Consider the following 19,155-nt stretch of genomic DNA (forward strand, 5'->3'; position numbering starts at 1 on the left):
GGGGCTGAGGCTCAGCCTTCACTAAAGGCACCCCCCCCCCCCCCATTTAGAACTTAGAGGATTAATGGACCGTGACATAAATAAAGCCTCTGAAAGGCCACTGCTACATTTTGATGGCCCCACTGTTATATATGGAAACTTTGTTTAAATAAGTCCTCAAGTGTCCATCATTTTGAAATATTAGGCATGCTGTGGCAAAGTTCATGGGCAGGTCTATATGTAGGCTCTATAGAGAGCCCTAAGCCCTTTGTTAGAATAAACTAGGCCTCGGCAGTAAACCAGTGCAACAGTGGCAATCTAATAAATAAAAGATCCTGCAACTGAGGGAACCTGTGAGGTTGGAAACCCTCACAGTGTGCCAGGGTCTCACAATAATTTATGTCACATCCTCACTATACAGTATGTACAGGCTTTGCATTGAACCCCTATGCCTTCCTGCGATAGCACTCACACCCAAAGGAAGCTCATGGCTATCTGTAACCCTCTGCTTATATAGCAGCTCAGAGAAGACCACCAGGCAGACCCTGTGGTATCCTGTGTTGAAACACTATTGAGTAACACTAATATGCACACACACACACACACACACACACACACACACACACACACACACACACACACACAATCTAACAGAGCACAACAGCCAAAGTATTAAGTTAAAATAGAATCAAAGAACAACTGTTAATGACTCTTTCCATTGCCAGTATCTGGGAATTACACACTTTCCGTTTCAATGGTCCTGAAAATAAACAGTATGTAGGGACTCTAGGAAGCTTAAGGAAATGTATTCAAATGGGGCTGAGATCAAAACCTGTAGGTTACCAATGGAAAAAGCCTGATTCAGAATAAACATCTGCTCTACTCCATAACAACAGGCCACATAACATTGTATACAAGGTGAGTTCCCTTTAAATGCAATGATTGCCCTGTTGCTGCCTTTCTCTCATACTGCTCTGGGTGGATTGGCAGGCTAATTATGTTATCCAGTGATCCATAATAGGGATGCAACAGTTGGAGAGGAGGCACTTTGCAAATCTGTCCACTGAACTTAATAGCAAGATATTAATCACCGAAACGTCACTGACTGGAATGAGCAATTCAAAACAGCCCTCCTAAACTTCCCTGGAAAGACTTTATAACACTGACATGTTAGTGTTTTCCAGCTTCAGATTTCACAACTACAGGCCAACAGACCTATTTGGTTACTAGTGTCTGAGGGAAGATTTCAACATCTAAGCATGGCTGTCATACTCTAGATCTATATTTCAAACAAGTATGCTGCTTTAATGTAAGTTATGTAATAGCTTTAATACGAGTACAGTTATCCCAGTTTAGTGTGAGTAGCCTAACACTAAGAGTATGAGTAGGTATACTTTGTTAACGATGCTTTTGAACAATGTTGAATATGTCTGCATATTGTACAGTAGGTCTACCACGATAGTAAACAATGTGTTTTATATTTGCAAACACTGACTTTTGACGACCACGTATTTCCAAAGTGTTTAATTAGCCCTCATTACACATAGAGAGGGTGGATGATCTTGTACGCCGGCGATGCAAGCACAATACTATCTCATAACAAACTTGCGGCCATACGTTACTTTCGACCTGCAAGTTGACTTGACGCCTCACACAATGTAGACTATTACCTATTGCAGTTCACACCAAGCAAAACTTTACCATTGTTTGCATACATGGTTATATCTGTAATTCTCTAACCAAATTAAGCAATATAGTTTCATGAATTGCATTCATTCAATGTCAGACTGTCATTTTAAATTTAGTAGATTGTCAACGAACAGTGTGCTACTTGACTTTAACCGCATGTAGGCTACTGTATAGGCTTACTTTCAGGAGGTCCAGAGCAGATGCCCTCAGTCGCTGTATAGCGTGACTGGTGGGAGACGTTTCTTTGCCAGCCAGGTTCTTCCGTTTCTATTCCTCATTACAATTCGTGCTGTCACCGCCAACCCATTCCATAGCTCTCGATGTGCTCCAGGGATAAGAATAACATTATACTGCCATCACACGGCCGCTTGTAAGCAATGGACACTAGAATCACTGGTGATTCTGACACTGTGGTGATACTGTAATATGGCAATCAGTGACGGCCAAATAATGTCACCCTCTTGCAAAAAAAAAAAAAAGATTTCATGACACTGTTTCTGCTTTATATAATTTAAATGCTGAATTCAACGCTGATAAATGGACCATGGCATTACATTCTTACATAGGCCTATTATATAATATATACTATATTGTATTCTATATATATATTCTATATTGTAGAATTTTGTCTGGCTATGATTTCTATAAGCAGTGGATTTTCACACATTGACGTTGACGTCCTGATAGGCTATCTGGAAACAAATCAAGTTTTACCCTCAGATTTCCTTTTTTGGAAATAGCATGTCTCATATTTCACCCCAAAATAAATCATTCACTACCAATTTATCATATAAAACTTTCACAACAACATTTTAATAATTTCAAACAAATGCACAGCACCACAAGACCACCTACATATAACTATACTCATCTCGAAAATAATGACTGAAAAACTGTGGCACCAGCAATACAGTTATATGTCCTGTTTCATTTCAGTTATGCTATGAGGCTATCTGAGATACATACTGTAAATAAAGGGAGAAAAAATATGGCATTCAATAGTTAACATAAAATGTAATAGCCTATTACACTTTTCGTAATAAGTAATAGCCACTAAGCAATAGCAATCTAATCTGGTTGTATAAACATTTTTAAAATGCGCATACCATACAAAAATGAGAACTCTTAAATAATGTCAATTCACTCAAAATGCCATTTATACATTCCACATCTACAATGGATAACACATATAAAGGCACAGGACTTGCACATCAAAACGATCAAAAATAATTTCTTGTCCTAAAAGTAATTCAAGTAATTCTTACGTTGTGAAGAAATTTTGGTCAGAAAGGAAAGAATGGCACAGAGAGTTTCTTTGCAAAAAATCTGGTCAAAATGGCCCCATGGTAGCATTTCCAGTCAAACATTGTGTAAACTTTTATCAGTTACTTAATTACTTAAAAAAAGAGACAAACAACTACAAAACAAACTATGAACAATTATAATTCTCACAACTTTTAAAACAATATTGCACTCTTCTGCAAAATAAAGCCCATTTCGCAAAATATCATAAAACTGAGCGAGTAGGCCTAAAGGACCCATAATAATGACATAAAGTATCATCCTGTGATATAATACACCAGTCCTACACCAGTAATAATCACTGACCTTACGTCCTATACTTTCTGTTAGGTGAGAGTTGTTTTAGTACCTCTTTAATACTTTATAATATCTATTTCCTCAGAGAAATGCTTATTACAACTTTCAAAAGAATACTATCTAAAAAAAATCTAAAAAAAAATGTTTGTATGGAATGTATAACAAGTGTTGGCCAGACTTGTAAGAGAAACACAGCCAATAAACAAATACCCCAAAATATCTGAAGACTCACGGCTGCAGGGGGAATATAACTCTGGTTGAATGAACTCACAAGAACATGGAATTTTCCAGAGAAAGTGCTCAATTCCTTTAAAAGCTCTGAAGATCCATCAGTAGAGAGACTATTTACATACAACAACATTAAATACTCCAACACAAGAGTTTGCACTTTTAATATGTAGTTTATCTTAAACTAGAACAATGGGGTAAACCAAAAAATGCCATGGGCATAACTTGATTTAATAAGTAATAAATTGCATAATTATGATCATACTAAAGGACATCAGAAGTGCATATTCATAATCTTGCCCTTACATGGTGGAATTCCCATGCACTCTCTGCACTGTAGTGTTTACTCTATTTACGTACCATGGGACATATGGATTATCATGAAAATATCCCCTCTATATAGATCCATGCAATATAGAGTAAATATGAATCATAGGCCTATCTTACGCAACAGAACACTCTATTCCACAAAGGGTCAGGAATTTAACTATAAAACATTCAAAACATGTTCAAGTTTTCATTTTTTCACTTCAAACATCCCTACGATCCCTACATGAACCGAGTTATGAGAAAGCTAGGGTAAAAAGGATTGTTATGAAGAAAAGGTCACGGCTCCAAAATCACCAGGTAAAAAAAAGACACGCACAGCCTGTATAAACGGAACTTGATCATGATGTTGCTTTTCTCCAGTTATTGAGAATAAGAAAACACATCCTCACAGTAACTACTTCACTACACCTAAGAACAACATATCACTAGTTTAACATTTACAAATGTATGCCAACACAGTAAAATACCTAGTACACCCATGCATCCCTGAAAAATACAATTTTCCAGACTATTCCTGTACCCAAAATATGATCCTGTGTCTCCAATCCAGACAATGAACCATTTAGTACTTTTGCCAATGAACTGTGAAAAATAATGATACTTTTAAAACCGAAACCACTCAAAACAACTACAATCAGCAGCAACAGAATGTTCTACAAGAGCAAGCCACCAGTGCTTGCCATCCAAAGCAAATATTAATGTTACCAATTTCAGTGCCAATATACAATGTGTACTTTTTGTAAGCTCACCTGAAAGCTACAGGTTGTCTAAATAGTTCTGGTACCGGTATTTTATAAGACATCAGATTGATTTGTTTTGCCCAAATTGCACTCATGCAGAAGATTTTGAAGAGAAGATACCAAAACTCAGAAAAACTGTAGTAGCAATGATAACCCCCACATATTCAACATTAAAAATAAATATCAAATTAATAATAATAATAAAAAATAATTCCTCACACTATCAGTAAAACATATAATTCTAAATAAAGCCAAGTCTAAATATTGAAAATTAACAAGCTCCGTCAGCCATGCTACGTCAGAAGCCTTTGGGACAAATCAAGGGCATAGAAATGTACAAAGACCAAAAACAAAACAAAAACAAAAAAACATATGTCCAGAAAGTATCTATTGTACTAAAGAATAGTGCCTCATACAAAGTTCTGTTTCCATGGTTAGTCTTTCTTTTCCTCCTCCATGTCATCTTCCGACTGCGCCCCCTTGTGGCTGAGCCTCTCCTGGGTGGAGGAAGCTGGCAGTGTAGCATGGTCTCCATCATTCGTCAATTTTCTCTTAGTGGTCTCCTGCACAAACTCCTGAATCTCCACCGGGAGTCGACGGAACTTGTCCTGGTACTCCTGGTCCAAATCGCTTTGCAGCTGTGAACACAAGGAATTAAATAGATGTTTCTCATTTAAGACCCCGAGCGAGATCACAAGCTTCCTATCAGTATAGGACATCTTTGATTTGACTCCAACACTCCACAGTGCTTTCGTTATAGTACTGAGGGAGATTTGCACATGGGGAAACATTTTGTCATGAATGACAAAAGTTTTAATTAACAAAATCCCCATCTGAGCTAATTATACCAGAAGTAATGCTATTTTTCTTTTTTCTTTTTTAATTAACTGATGCTATCTCTAGGGAAATAATCAAATGTGATGTTCCACTTTGAAAAAGACAAGAAGAGGAACCATGTGCCAACTTCAAAATGAAGTGTAAAGTTAGTGCATACTCTGCTTTTGTATGATGAAGCCAAGGTGACTTCGGCGTATAAAAAACAAACAAACAAAACAACAGTAGACAACAGTGACTTCATTGGACCACATGCTGCAGCATAATAGCCTCCTAGCATTTTTAGCATTTCTTAGTAAAAATAAGAATAATGACATTCATTGATCTAGTTTACTGTTGCTGTGCAGATCATTTGCTTTGGTGGCCACTATAGGTACTCAACACCAACTGTGAATCAAATGTGTACTCCAGGAATACATTTATCAGCATGAAAGTTCAGAGATGTGTTCCGTATGTGAGTATCATGTAGGAAAGCGTCTATAAAGAGCATCATGGCTATTTCCCATACTAAATCATTTATAATGTAATGATAATTCAGTTAGGACACTACACCACCAAACCGGTTTAAGGATTAAGATGAATAGTACATCTTCAATCATTTGTGAAGGACTGTATATCCAGGATTATACCTGCAACATAGCATACACATAACTTTTTTGGGTATAATTTGGGTATTCAAACATAGCCTGTTTAAACACAATACATATAGAAGTATTTCTTCTTTTGGTGTTGGGACAGGCTACGGGAAAGCCGTGAACTAGCAATCTGCAGGAGCAGCAACCCTCATTGAAATGCGCCGCGGAATACCGCAGTACAGTCAATGAGTGCACACACCGACCTAATCATCCAAACAGGTAGGCAGTGCACACCTACAGTACAAATAAGCATGTCACATGATGCAACAGGCGCCGTGTGCCAGTCAGACAGTGACAATCCAAAGCAGAGACAAGACCATATGCTCCGACAGTGCCTCACCTTCCCCATGTTTAGTGGGTTGTCAGTAGAGCTGATGCTAACTAATGGAATGATTCATTCACAGACGGATGCGGTGCTTACCTTCATCATCAGATGAGCTGTCCTCCTACAGCAATAATAATGACAACGCCAGTGATAATAGCTTTTTAAATCGTTGGGCTAAATGAGAGTGCATACTACAACTGCTAAGTAGGATGAGGAGAAAAAGAACCTCGTCGCTATCGCCCATAGATCATTTGAAATGTGCAACACGTTTATCCACATGCATATTAACTATGAGATCCAGTGTTGTCCTCTGAAAATGTAGTGTTTTGTGGCTGAGAAAACGATGTGGGCTTTTATAAAAGAAGCAATCAAACACTAAACCCCAGATACAAATCGCTTACCTTTGGCTTTTCATCAACTATTTGCTGGAGAATACTCTTGTGGGCTTCAACAAGCTTCTCATGCCTTTTGGTTTGGGCCTCCTCTAACTGAAGAATACATCAGAAGAAGGAGAATCAACACAACAGAGAGTCCATGGCATCCTGTTATAGGAAGGAGAGCTGAGTATTTCATGTGAGCTCACCCTTTTGATGTGTTGCACTACTTCATTGACGTACGACCTGTTTATCTCCAGCTTCTCTCTACGGTGAAAAAGAATGACAGACAGACAAATCATTATCAAGCAATGATCTCTCAGCAGTTATTAGCAGACATAATATAGCAACAAAACTAGCCAAAATAAATACTACAAATACTGAGTTATCTGACTGCAAGGTGTGAGAGTATGAATGGACAAAGGATGAATCCACACTTCATCAGTGGGATGCCTCATGTTTGTTTGTGTGAGAAAGATCTGTGCTGTGAATATGCTGATCCATTCAGGCTGCCAGGGCTAACATCTCTATCTGGACACGGTCCCACTGGTCTCGATTCAAAGCAGGAGGGTGCTTTGGAGAACTCCAAGTTAAAAATGAGACATATTTCATTCACCAATTCAATATTGATGTGCAAACGTATTAATGGTGCAAAGAAGTGTGAGGAAAAAGCAACCACCAGCGGGTGTTGAAATTTCACTCAATTCTCAATTAAATTCTTGACGGTGTTAGCAAACTCTATTCATTCCTCCACTCGTCAGCCCAAGGCCCTGCTTGTACACTTACTCCTCTGTTAAGTGCTTCTCCTTTGATTTGGCTTCATTGATTTTCTCCTGTCTCTTCCTGTCCATTTTCTTCTTCAGCTCTTTCTTTTCCCTGGGAGAGAAGACCTCATTTATAAAAGTTTTACAAAAAAAAAAAACCTAAGCAGACTTCATCAGGTCAGTTTCTTTTTTCCACTCGGATTTACTCTTGAGTTAAAAACCGCAGAGAAGACGGGCGATATTGACTCCCACACTCACTTTTCACAGATGTCTTTCAGTTTCTTCATTTGGTTGTTTTGCGATTCCTCAGCAACTGTTGTGAGTTTCACCACGAGCTGAAAGAGGACACAGTACAGGAAAGAGATCAAACTGTTACGGTGGGAACCCTGTGCTGTGCTGTGCTGTGATGTGCTGCGCTGTGCGGTGCTGCACCTGTTTGATGTGCTCCTTCTTGAGGTACTTCTCACTGTAGTACTGCTCCTGCCTCAGGTTCAGCAGCTGCTGCTGCTGCTGCTCCTTCAGATTGGCCAGCTTGGCCTTGCTCTCCTGGTCCAGCTGGACCAGCTCTTGCTCAAAGAAGGACAAGCCCTGGCCCTGCTCCTGGCCAGGGGACAGGCACCTGCCAGACACCAGAGATGAACACACTGGAATCAAAGCAACCAGAAGAAGGACACTGCACTCCCCTCTCCTGCCTTTTAGGGGAGTGCTTCTAGAATACCTTAAAAGACTATCTTTCAACTGCAGAAACAAATATGTGCGTTCCTAAGGCATTTCTGGTGGCACAGAAAGCAATGTTGAGCTAATGCTAACTTGGGGATAAACAAATTAAAAAGTTGATATTGTGCAGAGCATTACGCTAAAGTCATTTTCATTTTCAAGTATTTGCGTTGGTTTTTACCATTTCAACCAGAAATCCTCTAGAAACAGATTGAAAGGGTCTATTGAAGAATGGCTTGCTTTGTTTCAAACATAATTTCCTTTCCACCTGGCCCAATAGTTTTTCACATACCACTGTCACGACTTCACAACACATAATGTATCAGTAATACAGAGATAGATCCAAGTTCCTTTTTCCAGGGAACTCTTAATAATAAATGTCATCTGGTGATTTAAATATGATTCCAGAGAAATAGAGCTAGTAAAAACATGAGAAAGGAATTATTCAGTGATATTCATCTGGAATTATTATGTTTTATGTTTCCATGCAGGTGTTAGTCTCTGTGATCCAAACAGTGTCAGGACAAAAGGTAGAAAAAGCTTTGCTTCCTGGACAGTCTAAAAAGACTTTTTACCCATTCTTACTCCAAAATGTTTTTTTTAGTTCTTTCTCTAGAACTCCTGCTGATGGAATGTTAGACCCCTTAAACAGATAATTTGGTCTACATTTAGACCCCTTAAACAGAGAGAGCTGCATTGCTTTTGGCTGCTCCCACTATGTGACTGTGATATTCCTAGTGACCGAAATCATGACAGCATCGTCTAAGGGCTGTTAAGACCAGGAAGGATAACTATAAAGAGAGAACTACAGCTATAATGATATGAGTGTTTACCCTGCCCAACGATAAGGACAGCAAAGCCTGTCCTCTTGTAGATGAATGTGATGTCTAAAATTGGATTGGAAAATATGGATTTTGATTGGCTATCAGCTTTTTATTATTCTGAAAATAGCTCTGAAAGTGATCCCCAATGATGTCATTATTGTCATTATCATTATTGAATGCGGTGTGGTGATTGTCATTCATATTACAGTGTTTCTCAGTCCCTTTGGTGCATTTCTCAGATCAGAATTGACATTCTCAAAACTCCACGTCATCTAGTCACTAGTGCACATGATAAAATAGAAAGAAGTTCTCTTTTCATTACTTTAAACAAACTGCAAATGCTTTCACACATCCATGCAATGCCTGAATAATTGTTATTTCCATTCGGATTGCACTGACGTGTTGATTGGCATACATATTTGCATATATTAGTTATGTGCTTTTTTGCCAATAGTTCACTGTGTGGTGCAGTTTGCACAAATTGTTTTGAAGAAATGCACTTACTGTTGCTCACATGTTAATGATGATTTGAGAAATGCAACAGTTACTGAGAGAAAAAAACTGTAATTACACCTGTTTTGTTATTGTTATAGTTATTGTTCCTTGTGTGAACCACCTTTAAGGCAAGATGAGGCCAGGTGACAACCTCCAAGTCTCACACCAAAACTCAAACAGTTTTAAGTTAGAAAGTCATTTAAAAAAAAATACTACCGGTAAATAGCACATTAGGCTAATACTAATATTGGCTTAATCACACATACACCAAAAATAATTGATTAAATTAAATTAAAACTAAACAAAATGATCATAATAATGTAAATAATTGAAAAGAAAACACTCATTTAAGTAAGTCATAGGCCTAACTAATTGCAGACTGAATGTGATAGTGCTCAGCTTCCAATCTAGAATTGCATTTTCACATTGATACAAGCATACAAACAAGTTACATGATGTTATCCAATCACCAGAAAAGGCTCCTTTTCCTTCTGATACTGACCTAATACCACACAAAGACCAGAGAAAAGGACTAAAAGATAGAGAGGCAGAAAGAGAGTGGACCTACCTTTTCTTACCGTCTCTTTTCGCCGACTTCTGCAGCACGGCGCGTTTGCGGAGGTACTCGCTCTGGAACTCGTTGTACTTGGCCGTGTGCTCCTTGATCATGTCCGTGGTCTTCTTGTGGTGCTTCTTCACCAGCTCCTTCATCTCCTTGTAGTGCCTCCTCTGCTCACGCACAAACGCTTTCTGCTGCTTCAGCTCCTCCAGGCTCTGGGCCTCCATCTCTGGAAGAGGGGAGATAACCAAATCAGTGCCCCAGTAGCCTCAGTAGGACATCCATTGCCTCTGGACTCGAGTCTCGAGATGACTTTTATTTTAAGTCCTACACTAACTTCAAATACAGTAACAGAGGGAGGGCTCTGAAGAACTTTCTCCAGCAGGTTTTATTTTTCTAAAATGTGTTGGTGTCATCACTCTGGCTTTTTGAAAAGTGTGTGAATTAAGCTGACACACTGACCTGTCAGGACACTTTGGATGATATCTTCCGTTTTAGCTGCCACCGGTTTAGCCGATCCTGGAATACAGACATTACAGGGATTATTTCACACGTCTGAGGATAGCAGTCCTCCACTGACAAATATCAAGCTTAATAACTGAGAATAGACTCTCATGTTGTTGCATCATCTCCTCCTCATCACATCAGCAAGGACCGTGCCCATCAACCATCGCTCCAAAACACTGACAATCTGCTCTCATTAGAGAGACTGGGTGCAACAATTTGCCCACTTTTTGAAACATGTGTTTCATTGGTAACTAGTATGAAATTTCAGAAAACTGTACGATAAAATAGGATAACTCCTATTTTGATAGATAGATAGATAGATAGATAGATAGATAGATAGATAGATAGATAGATAGATAGATAGACTGAAGGCCTAATTGACTGATGGATTGATAGATTGATTGATTCATCGACAGATAGATTGATAGATTGATTGGCTGTACACGTAAGGCAGTCTCTGAATGGGCTACCTGTGGGCTGTGGCTGAGGCGGGGCCTGGGAGGCGGGTTTGGGGGTGGCGCTGGGGGTGTGGCTCACTCCATTCTCCAGGGGGGCGGGCTTCAGCTCACTCTTGGGCTCCACCCCCGTTGGCTGCTCCACGCCAGGCTCCGCCTGCTGGAGGAAGCACAGTCACTTGCCATCAACCTCCTGCTTGGTGTAAGGGTGTGCCTGTGTGTGTGTGTGTGCGTGTGTAATTGTATGTGTGTGTGTATGTGTCTGTGTGTGTGTGTGTTTGTGTGCGTGGATGTGTATGTTTGTGTGTGTGTGTGTGTGTGTGTGTGTGTGTGTGTGTGTGTGTGTGTGTGTGTGTGTGTGTGTGTGTGTGGCTGACTGACTGACTGACTATCTCACTTTGTGTTACATGTAGATAAGATTACAATCGATTGTGATATTCTGGAAAGCCCCTATTATCTACTGCCTGCCCACACCCTCTCCGTAAAAATCAAACAATAAAAAACTATTTAACAAGACATATTGCTTTTATTGATCAAATGTTATTAGTGCTAACTGTGATTGAAAGCTTGCAGATACTGGATATAACTGTGGGGAAAAAACAAGTGGGTGTGAAAGCATTAGCTTGTCAGTGTGCTGCTTGTCCATGGCTGCCCAGTCTGGAGGACAGTAGACTGACAGACCAGTGGGCCTGGACAGTGTTAGCGGTGATGTAACGGGGAGGTCAATCACCCTCGAGGCCTTTTCCCACCTCTTTGCTATCGTCCTCCTCTCCCTCCTCCAATGTAAGTGCAGCCAGCTGCTTCGATCTCTGCTCCATTAAGTTCACATATCTGATTGGGTTGGACAGTGCCTCGATGACATCTGTTTCAGAAAAGACAAACACACAGGCCAGGAAGTCACGCTTTGCCTCCCTTGGACAAATCCCATCTGCAAAATCAGCACATATAAATGAGATGAAAATGGCCCAGTTTCAGTCACACGCGGCGCAATTTCTCAGGGAATTAAGTGAACGGTGTGGTGGCCATATGTTGGTGGACGTGAGGCGATCCCACTGTGGGGTTTATTAGTCCCCTGTGTGTGTGTGCTGATGATGTGTGAGGATCGCCAGGAGACACATTTCAGTGCTTTTTTAGAAAAGGTCTAGAGTGTTAGTGGTGGACTTTAACTGAGAGAGCTCCATGCTGAGTTCCTGCTTAAAGCAAGGAAGGCTGAGATCCTACTGCACCGCGCTGCATCAAACACACACACACACACAGACACACAGACACACACACACATACACAAACACAGGCACACATACACCAGGGTTTCCGTTGTCCGGTAATTACCAGACATTGGCCGGAAAAAAAATGAAATATCCGACAAAATTAAATCTCTCCGGTCAAATTGTCCGATTGAAATTGGCTAATAATCCCGTCCCCTAACGCAATCTGAATTTGAGAATAAGCCTTAATATGTAAACCTATATTATACGTCCTCTGGGTATGTTTTTAAATGAACAGGCTCTACCATTTGAAAAGTAGGCTATTAAACAACACGCATAGCCTATGCTGCATTTCAAATATGAAGCGCACGCTTAAAATGTCCATGTTAAACAACGAACAAATGAGTGAGGCGGTTCAAACATGGCCAGGCCCAGGCAGACTAGCCTTAAAAGTTTTTTTCAGAGGCCAGACGCGATGGATGATGATAAATTGGTAACGTCTGAAGCCTGTCCGGTCAACTCCACCACCCCCGGATAAAAAGCAGAAGTGTCGGGCGTAGGCCTATCTGTCGGAATCAGTGACGTTGGAAGTGGAGTTGCGGGGGTGCGGCCGCTCCAAGACACTGTAATTCTCTGTGTAGCTTCACTGGACATGCAACTGTGTTCTTTACCCAAAGCATACAGTAGGCCTATGCTTTCTCTGTCTATAATCTGATAGGGCCTCCTCGACGAGGAGATTGCTGGTCCGCTGATAATTTCCGGCACAATTAAACTGTATGATTGAACCGCGGGCCGAAAGAAAAAGAAACTCAACATTTCCCAGAATAAGCAACATTTCTTAATTTATTGTTATCAAATAAAGAGGCATACAGTAGCTTAGGGGGTAGTGGTGTGAGCGCTCATTCTTGTGTGTGCGCATCTGTGCAAGTGGTAAGGCTTTAGAATAACATGTGCTTATTAGGTATTAACAGTGCATAATAAGCAGTTAACAATTCATTACTAACAGTTAGTTAACAGTTGTTACCCTTTAATAACATTAACTAACTGTTAACATGCAGCTTGTAAGTGTTAATAAGCAGCCTTTTAAGTTACTTACAAGCATATTTGTTAACAGTTGTAAGTGTTAACAAGCAGCTTGTTAATGCTTGTTAATGGTGTATAAGACAAAGAGGTGGATAACTAATACGCTTATAAGACCTTTCTTACCTATTTGTAGAAAATTTTGCAGCCCCCCAATCTAAAGCGAGGACCATGTAGCCTATAGTTCCACAAGCCCAACCTTCTATCTCTCTATATACTGTATCTCTCTATCTAGCTTGGTTTAGCTGTGAGAAATGCACCTTCAAAATTGTTGCAGTGAGCAGGAATCGAACCCCCGAAGCACATGTTATTCTAAAGCGTTACCGTGCAAGTTAAACAGTCACCACTGGAGATAACGTGGGTAGCAGCAACAAACAACGTAGCCTTTATAAAACAATGAACAAAGCGGACTCTTGCTGTCCATGAAAACATAGATACTGGCTAGATCTTGTTAGGCATGTTTAAGTTAGGCTAATGAACACGTTGCATTCTATATAGCCTGATTATGTCATTCTTTAAGCTACATAGAAGCTTACGTCCGGAAAAAGAAACCTCTGCCGGTCACTTTGACCGGGACTATTTTTTTCTAGCGGAAGCTCTGACACACACACACACACACACACACACACACACACACACACACACACACACAGGCACACACACACAGGCACACACACGTAAACAGAGAGAGAGAGAGAGAGAAAGAGAGAGAGAGAGGCACACACACACACACACACACACAGACACAGGCACACACACATACACACACACACACACACACAGAATGTTCAGGTTTGAGAAAATTAGCCCTTAGGCTTAGTACTGAGATGTTGTGCCAGCATACCTGCAAAGGTGTCTGGAACATAGTCTTTCACCTCAATGTACACAAGGAGCGTGGGAAGGATGAGATTCTGATTTTTCTCATTCCTGAGCCCAATGTACCGATATCCTGAAAGAACATGTCTGGGTGTCAGTGGACGACAATACCTTTTTGTAGGTTTCTAAAACACAGTAGAAAAGTGGGTCTCCTTGTACCTGGTCTAATGGCTGACACTGGGATGATCCGATGACCGATGAACTTCCCTCCTTCCTCAAAGACCGCTAATCGCAGAGAGGCCAGAGTGGGAAGAACAACCTACTCACAAACACGACCCAACACAGACACAAGGTATGAAAACAAACAAACCATTAAATATGTAAGTAAGTAATCCAATCCTTCAAAATAATCCCAAAGCAACAGGGAAGGTGTAGATGTTTAGAGGTGCACCTTTGCAATATTGAGAAAGCTCTTCAAAATAGAGACAGGTATGTCCATCTGATACCAATGAAATGTATGAGTTCACAGTGAATGAGTGTTCTCAGGCTTTAATGAACCCAGCCAGAACACACAGACAGACCCAATTCCCATTTGTTTACCTTTTTGAACACGATTGGCTCCTCATCCCAAACAGGATTGACAGCGTTGCTCTGCGATGTCTTTGTTTTGAAGGCTTTCCGTCTTGTGTCCACGGGAAGTCCAAACATATCGATCTCAGTGTACACACCAACTTTCTTGTCAGTCAGAAATTGACCAGATATGATCTGTGTGAGTCAACGATGTCGTCATGTTAGTTAAATATCTCACGTGCATTTAGAATATCTCTTGAATAAATATCTTATATAAAGATATATTCTATTTGTCAATAAATAATGTATAAATATGTATTGCCATTATTATTGTCTTGTATAATGTATAGAAATGTTAACAGTAAATCATCTGTTGACACCAACTAGAGCTTCTCAGTCAGGATATAGAACTGCAATAAGGGGCTCACACAGTAATTTCTTGTGTATAAACAGCAGGACAGTGTTTCATGCAAGTTAAATAAAACAAAACCATATTAATATCATATTGACCCTGTGTATTAACATCATAGCATCATAGCTGGTCGTGACATTATTATTTAAGTCTGGTGATCTATCTGTATTTCCATGGATGCACTGACCTTTACTGAGAGAGTATTGGCTACAATGCCGTCCACGGTAGTCTCAGCGAAAGGGTCAAAATGCTTATCTGGCCTCCTCATGAATTCGGGCTTCAGCCGGAAGCCACTCTTGCCATTGTACTCGTACATGCCCAGGTTCAGCTGCATAGACAGGTCTGTGGGCCGGGAGAGGAGACAGGGAGATAACGGAAGAGTAATGTCGTGAATTTTAATCAACAGCACGCCTCAAGATGCTGTGTGATGAATTGGGCTGACTTTAGCTACTCACTGGAATGAAATGTGTTTATCAGGGCCATCTTGACTCATCTAATAAAGAAAACCTGCCCTTTTCAAGACTAAAGTTGAAACGCGTAGGCATGTAGCCAGGATTTAATAAAGGCTTTTCATTTAGCATGCAGCAGTGCCTCAATTCTTTTGTTTGTTTGTTTTTTGGTTGTTGACTCACCTATTGTTTGGAAGTTCAGTGCCACCAGCTGACATCCTGCATTCCAGAAGACTTGAGGCATGTAGTTGGAGGAATCCACCCTGGTCCCTTTGGGATAGATGCGACTGAGCTGGAGCTTGTTGTATCTGTGTGCGGCTGGTTAAGAAAAGCTGCGGGTCTTGTTTGAATGGGCAGGACATGAAGACAAATACCACAGAGCTCTCACATTCACTTTCAGGTTCAACCAATACAAACAGAACAGAACATTGTCCTCCTTGCCAACAGACCACCTTTGTAGAAAGAATGTGCAATGAGGACAAGGCACTTATTTTCCTCTCCTCATGAAATATCTATGAGTTCTATGGCTCCAGGGTGTTAAGTAAACAATATATATCACACAAGGCAATACTGTGTATGAGAAAATGTAGAATAAAGTTGTTTGTGTTACTGCAAAGTGACAGATCCCCCCTCTCATAGATTTTTAATTTATCGGGGTTGTGAGGAAAATAACATAAAAAATAAATGGCTGTGCCTTCTTTTCCCATTACGTATTTAATCAGATGCCTATAAGGGCTGTGTTGCCGCTCATATATGAAAAGCAGAGTGCCTGGATTTGGGGTAGGGGCGCATGAATGTTGAATGAGAAGGATGCTCCACAAACTCCACAGGTGATTTGGTGAGCAGCTCCAGGGCTTTGGTCTCCACAAACGAAGACATCTGATAACTGCGGCTGTTCTCTGGGGAGCAAACGTAAAGAAAGTTTGTGTGTGTGTAGATGTAGTAGTAGTACCTTTATTGTCACATAGTGTAGTCACAAGTACCAGTGAAATTAACCATCAACCTGTCCATACATTACACAAACATACAATATGATAAGGGGGTAGACAGGACAGAAAAATACAACATGAGGAGAGGGAAGGAGAAAAAGCAACCCCCAGACTATGTATTTGTGTGTGTGTGTGCGTGTGTCCGTGTACGTGTGCTTCTGGCTTACTTTTAGAGGATTCAAAGGAATTGAATTTTGTGGGCTGGATGTAGTTAACCAGGTTAGACATCTCCTCAGTGGCGATGGCTTCTGAGCCAGCGGTTCCCTGGACAAGACACACATACTTTAACATATCCTTGGACAGGACACACACACTTTAACATATCCCTGTAGAGTCTTCACATGTCATTAACAAAAGACGGATATTGTGGCTAAGCTCAAGCAGGGACTAAAATGACCATTAGCAAAAACTGCCATTATCTTAAAGTTGAAGAACAGCAATCCTACTGAATATGATGGGAGAGGAACTTCACTCAATAGGATGGCCAGAGAAAGTTGGAGGAAAATGCTTTCATGACATTTTTATGCACATAGAATACAAAAGGGTTTGAGAGTGAACTGTTGATGCAATACTGTACCTCATCCATCGACTTCTTACAGTCATCATCATCGTCATCTTCATCCTCACTCTCAGCCTCCACCTCGACAGGAACTACATTTCATCATATCATATGTGGTTAACACAGTCCATGAAATATCATAATAAAGAATTATCCACTCTTTCTCACACAAACACACACACACATGCACACACACACACACACGCATGCACACACACACACACGCACACACACACACACACACACACACACACACACACACACACACACACACACGCTGATGAAAACTACGAGGCCAGAATGAGGACAGATGTCATGTTGATTGAGAGCATGACATGACGAACCACAACAACCAAAAAAAAAAAAGAAAAGCTCAGTGGTAATATTGTGTTGGTTTGTAATGTTCTTAATTGTTAACAGCCAGAAGGCAGGCTGTCGATAAGGCAGCTGGCCTCCTCCAGATAAGCAGAGAGCAGTGGCTGGAGGTCGATACAGTGGATGAGCCCTCTACCATGGAGATGGAGAAGGAAGAGAGGGGGGCACTGAGCCTATTCCAGTGAAACAAATAGATGTGTGGCTCTATGTGTGGCTCTGTGTGTGTGTGTGTGTGTGTGTGTGTGTGTGTGTGTGTGTGTGTGTGTGTGGCTGTGTGTGTGTGTGTGTGTGGCTGTGTGTGTGGCTGTGTGTGTGTGTCTGTGTTGATAAGAGGAGAGAAACGACAGCCCAAGGACAGGCCTTGAGACAAAAAGTCAGACAGAGTGGCTGAACTCTCCCAGACAGCCATAGCATTTAGACATATCCTCAATAGAATTTAGACCATTATCTATGGAAAGGCCTACATTTGTCCGGCGTCTGATTTCTATGTGAGGAGACATTTGATTTTGTGTCAGTGTCAATACTTAATTCTGTTTGTGTCATATTTGTCTGTAACTTGAGCGATTGCCCAGCCGGTAGGCATCGATGTAGCCCTGCTGAGAGACTTGCTGTGCAGCATCTGGTATCTGAGTCGGGGCAGGCTGTGCGGCGAGTCTTGCTGCCATGCATATTTCATGAAGGGGGTATTATCCACCACAGGGTCACTGAGCAGTGCACATTTGTCCCTGGACAACCAAGCAGGTACTCAAATCTTAAACTATTACTAACACGTGATACTTATATTGGATCTTTATGGTTGTCTGCAAGGGATGACTGAAGCTATGCTGTGTCCTACATTAACCACTAGGTGGCGATAGTTAAACACTATGATTCATGGCAGTGTGCAACTTTATCACATTCCTATCCGATCGCTTTATACATACTGTAGCATATACAAACTATTCTCTTGCTATGTAATAAATGTGTAAATAAGCACTGTTGAGGTCATAACGCCTATAAATCAACAGAGGCTACGGAATATAAAAACACAAAATAAACACGTGACATACTATTTCTCAAATACATGGATAGATTGAGGTTATTAGTGAAGGATAATATGATATGTGGGATGTGATATGAGAAACTATTTGAGATGTTGATGTTATCAGGCGTGGGATGTGATATGAGAAACTATATGAGATGTTGATGTTATCAGGCGTGGGATGTGATATGAGATACTGTATGTTGTTGATGTTATCAGGCATGGGATGTGATATGAGATACTGTATGTTGATGTTATCAGGCGTGGGATGTGATATGAGATACTGTATGTTGATGCTATCAGGCGTGGGATGTGATATGAGATACTGTATTTTGTTGATGTTATCAGGCGTGGGATGTCATATGAGATACTGTATGTTGATGATGTTATCAGGCGTGGGATGTCATATGAGATACTGTATGTTGTTGATGTTATCAGCAGTGTTGGGAACGTTACTTTAAAAAAGTAATTAGTTATAGTTACTCACTACTTGTTCCAAAAAGTAACTGAGTTAGTAACTGAATTACTCTATGATAAGAGTAACTCGTTACCAGGGAAAGTAACTATTTGCGTTACTGTTAAAAAAAAAGTTGCTATATGTCAAAGAATTTTTTGAGCAGTTTTT

At 40.5% G+C, this 19,155-nt stretch overlaps 1 protein-coding gene across 1 annotated transcript in view; it reads right to left on the reverse strand.

The window, feature by feature from the left end:
* Nucleotides 1-4,999: 4,999 nt before the first annotated feature.
* plcb1 (phospholipase C beta 1) overlaps nt 5,000-19,155 on the reverse strand; it is a 44,018-nt gene continuing 29,862 nt past the window's right edge. The window contains exons 15-32 of the mRNA XM_076299959.1: nt 17,153-17,226; nt 16,743-16,839; nt 16,401-16,485; nt 15,770-15,894; nt 15,325-15,479; nt 14,756-14,920; nt 14,375-14,474; nt 14,184-14,288; nt 11,804-11,916; nt 11,070-11,211; nt 10,555-10,611; nt 10,102-10,321; nt 7,930-8,116; nt 7,756-7,832; nt 7,520-7,609; nt 6,943-7,000; nt 6,761-6,847; nt 5,000-5,203 (exon numbers count right to left, since the gene is read on the reverse strand). Of these exons, the coding sequence (XP_076156074.1) occupies nt 5,000-5,203; nt 6,761-6,847; nt 6,943-7,000; nt 7,520-7,609; nt 7,756-7,832; nt 7,930-8,116; nt 10,102-10,321; nt 10,555-10,611; nt 11,070-11,211; nt 11,804-11,916; nt 14,184-14,288; nt 14,375-14,474; nt 14,756-14,920; nt 15,325-15,479; nt 15,770-15,894; nt 16,401-16,485; nt 16,743-16,839; nt 17,153-17,226 (2,141 nt within the window). The remainder of the gene's footprint in view (nt 5,204-6,760; nt 6,848-6,942; nt 7,001-7,519; nt 7,610-7,755; nt 7,833-7,929; nt 8,117-10,101; nt 10,322-10,554; nt 10,612-11,069; nt 11,212-11,803; nt 11,917-14,183; nt 14,289-14,374; nt 14,475-14,755; nt 14,921-15,324; nt 15,480-15,769; nt 15,895-16,400; nt 16,486-16,742; nt 16,840-17,152; nt 17,227-19,155) is intronic.

The sequence above is a fragment of the Alosa pseudoharengus genome, unplaced genomic scaffold (assembly GCF_046254945.1).
Source record: "Alosa pseudoharengus isolate Yale_2024_CS ecotype anadromous, Long Island Sound unplaced genomic scaffold, YU_APseudo_1.1 YU_APseudo_1.1_scf_22, whole genome shotgun sequence".
Taxonomy (NCBI): domain Eukaryota; kingdom Metazoa; phylum Chordata; class Actinopteri; order Clupeiformes; family Clupeidae; genus Alosa; species Alosa pseudoharengus.